General features: G+C 40.1%; 1 protein-coding gene across 1 annotated transcript; it reads left to right on the forward strand.

Moving 5' to 3' along the window:
• The first annotated feature begins 1,515 nt into the window (after positions 1-1,515).
• LOC141629561 (uncharacterized) lies at positions 1,516-2,349 on the forward strand. Its single transcript, XM_074442541.1, has one exon. The coding sequence runs from the start codon at positions 1,516-1,518 to the stop codon at positions 2,347-2,349; it is 834 nt and encodes a 277-aa protein (XP_074298642.1).
• Positions 2,350-3,854: the final 1,505 nt, after the last annotated feature.

Consider the following 3,854-nt stretch of genomic DNA (forward strand, 5'->3'; position numbering starts at 1 on the left):
ATGATACTCATAACGTCAAAAATCATGGTTAAAATTTTAGAATTAATTTTGAGAAAATATAGTTGCATTTTATCGGTTTTATATCTTAAAACATTTAAAGAACCCTAAGTATAATAGTCCTAAATCAAATAACATTAATAATAGTAATAGTTCATCATCTAATAATAATACGTCACATAGTAAATCAAAATCACAAAAAAATGGTTCTCGTTGATACATCTCTTTGCTAGTACAAGCAAAGGGAAAGCGAAGGTATCGTATCCCGCTCGTAAAATCAATCTTAAAATCATTCCGTTGACTCAAATTGGATGTGATTTTGGAGGACGATGAGCGGGAGGAGGAGGAGATTCATGAATCCGACACATGCGAGACGGCTCCGCGTCTAAGGTTAACGATCAAGATGTGGAAGGTGAGATCAACTACGGTCTTGGTTTGTATTTTGTTATATTCTAGGTGCGAATCCTCCTAGCAGTGTTATTTCGGGTTTTATTAAGCGTGTGTGGCAATCTTATGGTGTTGATCGAATTTCGTTCTTACCTAATGGTATCTTCTTAGTTCGCTTCAAATCTAAAGACAAACAGATGGAGGTTGTAAACAATGGTCACCTGATTTTTGATAACAAGCCTGTCATTGTGAAGGAGTGGAGTCCTGATGCTGAATTGATTAAGCATAATGTGAAATCAATTCCTATATGGATGAAACTTCATGGGCTTGATATTAAATTCTGGGGAAATACGAGTCTCAGGAAGATAAGTGGATTAGTTGGCAAGATGATACGTTGTGATGATGCTACTCAGCACCGTATGTTCTTGGGGTATGCCAGGATAATGATAGAGGTCCAAATAGGACAGCAGTTCCCTACTGAACTTGAGTTTATGGATGAATTGGGTAAAATTCAGAGGGTGACTGTTGCCTATGACTGGTTACCGTTGTCCTGTGATAATTGTAAGGGAATGGGACACCTTGCTGAGCATTGTAGGAAGAGTGAAGGGGCGCCAAAAAAGGCTTGGAAACCTAAGAAACATCAAGGTCCACCTAAAGTGGTTGCTCCTAAACCAAAGACTGTCCCTAAACCTGCTACTCCAGTAGTTGTTCCTATCCCAGCAGTTCAGGTGGTTACTCCTGAAACTCCAGTAATTACCCCTGCTGTGGGTGGGGGACGTTCTGGTACTGAAGTGAATGCAGGTGAGGGGGGTCCTTCCTTCCCAAGAAGATTCATCAGCAAGATGCTTAGGCATGATAATGGGGAACCTAGGGTTTTCACTCCTAGGGGACTGAGCTTTATGGATGCACTTACCCTGTCTCTGCAGAAAGCTAGAAATGAGAGTAGGAAATTGTTAACTCCTGACCTTCATACTGACTATGGATAAGGTGGGGTTTTGGAATGTACGGGGTCTGAATAGCTATAATAAACAGAAAGAAATAAGGTGGTTCCTTCACCAGAATAATATTAGGCTATTTGGATTATTAGAAACCAAAATAAAAAGTAGTAGTTGGCTGAGTGCTAGGAATAATATGTGTGAAGATTGGTCTATTTGCACCAATAATAGTTATCACAAAGGGGGAAGAGTATGGTTATTGTGGGATCCTAAAATCTTTCAGGTGGATATTCTGGATATAACGGCCCAGTGTATTCATTCCAAGGTTCATGATAAAGTTAGGAAAGTCCAGTTTTGGCTAACCATGGTCTATGGCTTTAACAAACTTCAGGAACGTGAGTCTCTCTGGAATGTTTTGAGAAGCTATGCTGGTTTACTTGATGGGTCTTGGTTGGTTTGTGGTGATTTCAATAGCATCACTCAAACTAATGACAGAATTGGTGGCTCAGAGGTGTCTTGGGCTGAGATGGCCCCTATGAGAAAAATGCTAGATGACTGTCAGCTGCAGGATTTGAAAAGTTCTGGGTCGTACTACACCTGGAATAATAAACATGAGGATAGGACCAAGGTGTATAGTCGTATTGATAGGGTTTTGATCAATGACAAATGGTTTCAGCAATTTCCTGAAGCTGTGGCTATTTTTCTCCCTGAAGGTCTTTATGACCATTGCCCTTGTCTTATCAAATTTGTTGAGGAACCTGTTAAGAGGAGGAGTAACTTTAAATATTTTAATATGTGGGCTTTATCTGAGGATTTTGGCAGTACTGTAAGTTCTAGTTGGCATGAGGAGGTATGGGGAACTCCTATGTTTAGAGTTGTGAGGAAGTTAAGGAGAATGAAGGCTGCTTTCAAGAGTTTGAATAGAGGACAGTTCAATGACATTGAAAACCTCACTCATGTCATGAACTTGCTCTTCAAAGATTTCCAGCAGCAGACTCTCTCAAGACCCTCGAATGATAACTTTGTGTAGAGCCGAGAAAGAATGTGCTTCGATCCGAGGACACTTCTCAAAGCTAGAACTAGTTACTTAGTTCAGAAAGCTAAGGAAAGTTGGATCAAGGATGGGGATGAGAATACTTCTTTTTTCCATTCTAGTATCAAGAAAAGAAGAATGAGGAATAGGGTTTACCAGGTCCAGGATATGGAGGGCCAGTTGTGTACTAATCCTGAGGATATACAGGCTGCCTTTGAGAAGTATTATAAGCATCTCTTAGGTACTTCCCTGCCTGTGAAACCCATTCATAAGAAGGTAGTGCAGAATGGTAAGCTTTTGACTGATGCTCATAGAGAGAGCCTCACTAGACCTCTCTTAGATGAGGAAATTAAGACTGCAATGTTTTCCATTCCTGGAGATAAAGCCCCTGGACCTGATGGGTTTAGTAGCCAGTTCTTCAAGGATGCTTGGCATATTGTGGGGAAGGATGTTTGTGTTGCTATTAGAAGTGCTTTCCAGACTGGGAAGGTCTTGAAAGAAGTTAATAACACCATCCTCACTCTTATACCTAAAACTGAGCTGCCTGATAGTGTTCTGCAATTCAGGCCCATTGCCTGTTGCAATACATTGTATAAATGCTTGACTAAAATCATTTGCAACAGATTGAGCCCAATTTTGCCTGAGATAATTCACCCTTCCCAGGGAGCTTTTGTTAAGAATAGAGACATAGTTGGTAATATTCTTATTTGTCAAGATCTTATTAAGTTGTACAAGAGGAAAGTATGCTCTCCCAGAATTATGATGAAGATTGATTTGCAAAAAGCCTACGATTCCATTGAGTGGAGTTTTTTGCAGGAAATGTTAAGTGCTTTAAACTTTCCTTCTTGTAGTATTGCTCTCATAATGGAGTGTGTTTCTTCTCCTTCCTATTCCTTGGCACTGAATGGGGAGGTGTTTGGTTATTTCCAAGGTCAAAGAGGGTTAAGGCAGGGGGATCCTCTCTCCCCCTTACTTTTTACCATTTGTCTTGAATATCTTAGTAGACTATTGGGAATGCTGGACAAGTGTAAGAGCTTTAAATATCATCCATTATGTGCAAAAATGAAGCTCAATCACTTGTGTTTTGCTGATGATTTGCTAATGTTTAGTAGAGGAGATTTGCAGTCTGTCAAGCTTTTGCTCAGGGCTTTTGAGATTTTCTCTTCTTCCTCTGGTTTAAAGATGAATAATGGCAAGTCAAGCTTTTACAGCAATGGGGTGAGTGAGGCAATTGTCCAAGGCATTGTGGAGGCTTCTGGCATGAGAAAAGGGGGGCTTCCTTTTAAATATCTTGGAGTTAAAATTGTTCCAAAACGATTGGGGATACTTGATTGTCAGTGTTTGGTGGATAGGGTCACTGAGAGGATAACCAGACTAGGGGCTAAGCAACTCTCTTACTCTGGAAGACTCATCCTAATCAAATCAGTGTTGAGTACTCTTCATATGTATTGGGCTAGGATTTTTATTTTGCCAAAGATGGTGATATCAAATATTGAGGCAAT

This window comes from Silene latifolia, chromosome Y, assembly GCF_048544455.1.
Source record: "Silene latifolia isolate original U9 population chromosome Y, ASM4854445v1, whole genome shotgun sequence".
Classification (NCBI taxonomy): Eukaryota; Viridiplantae; Streptophyta; class Magnoliopsida; order Caryophyllales; family Caryophyllaceae; genus Silene; species Silene latifolia.

What these genes read in the sequence shown, in the direction of transcription:
- LOC141629561 (XM_074442541.1), top strand. Translation starts at nt 1,516, where the DNA reads ATGTGTGAAGATTGGTCTATTTGCACCAATAATAGTTATCACAAAGGG.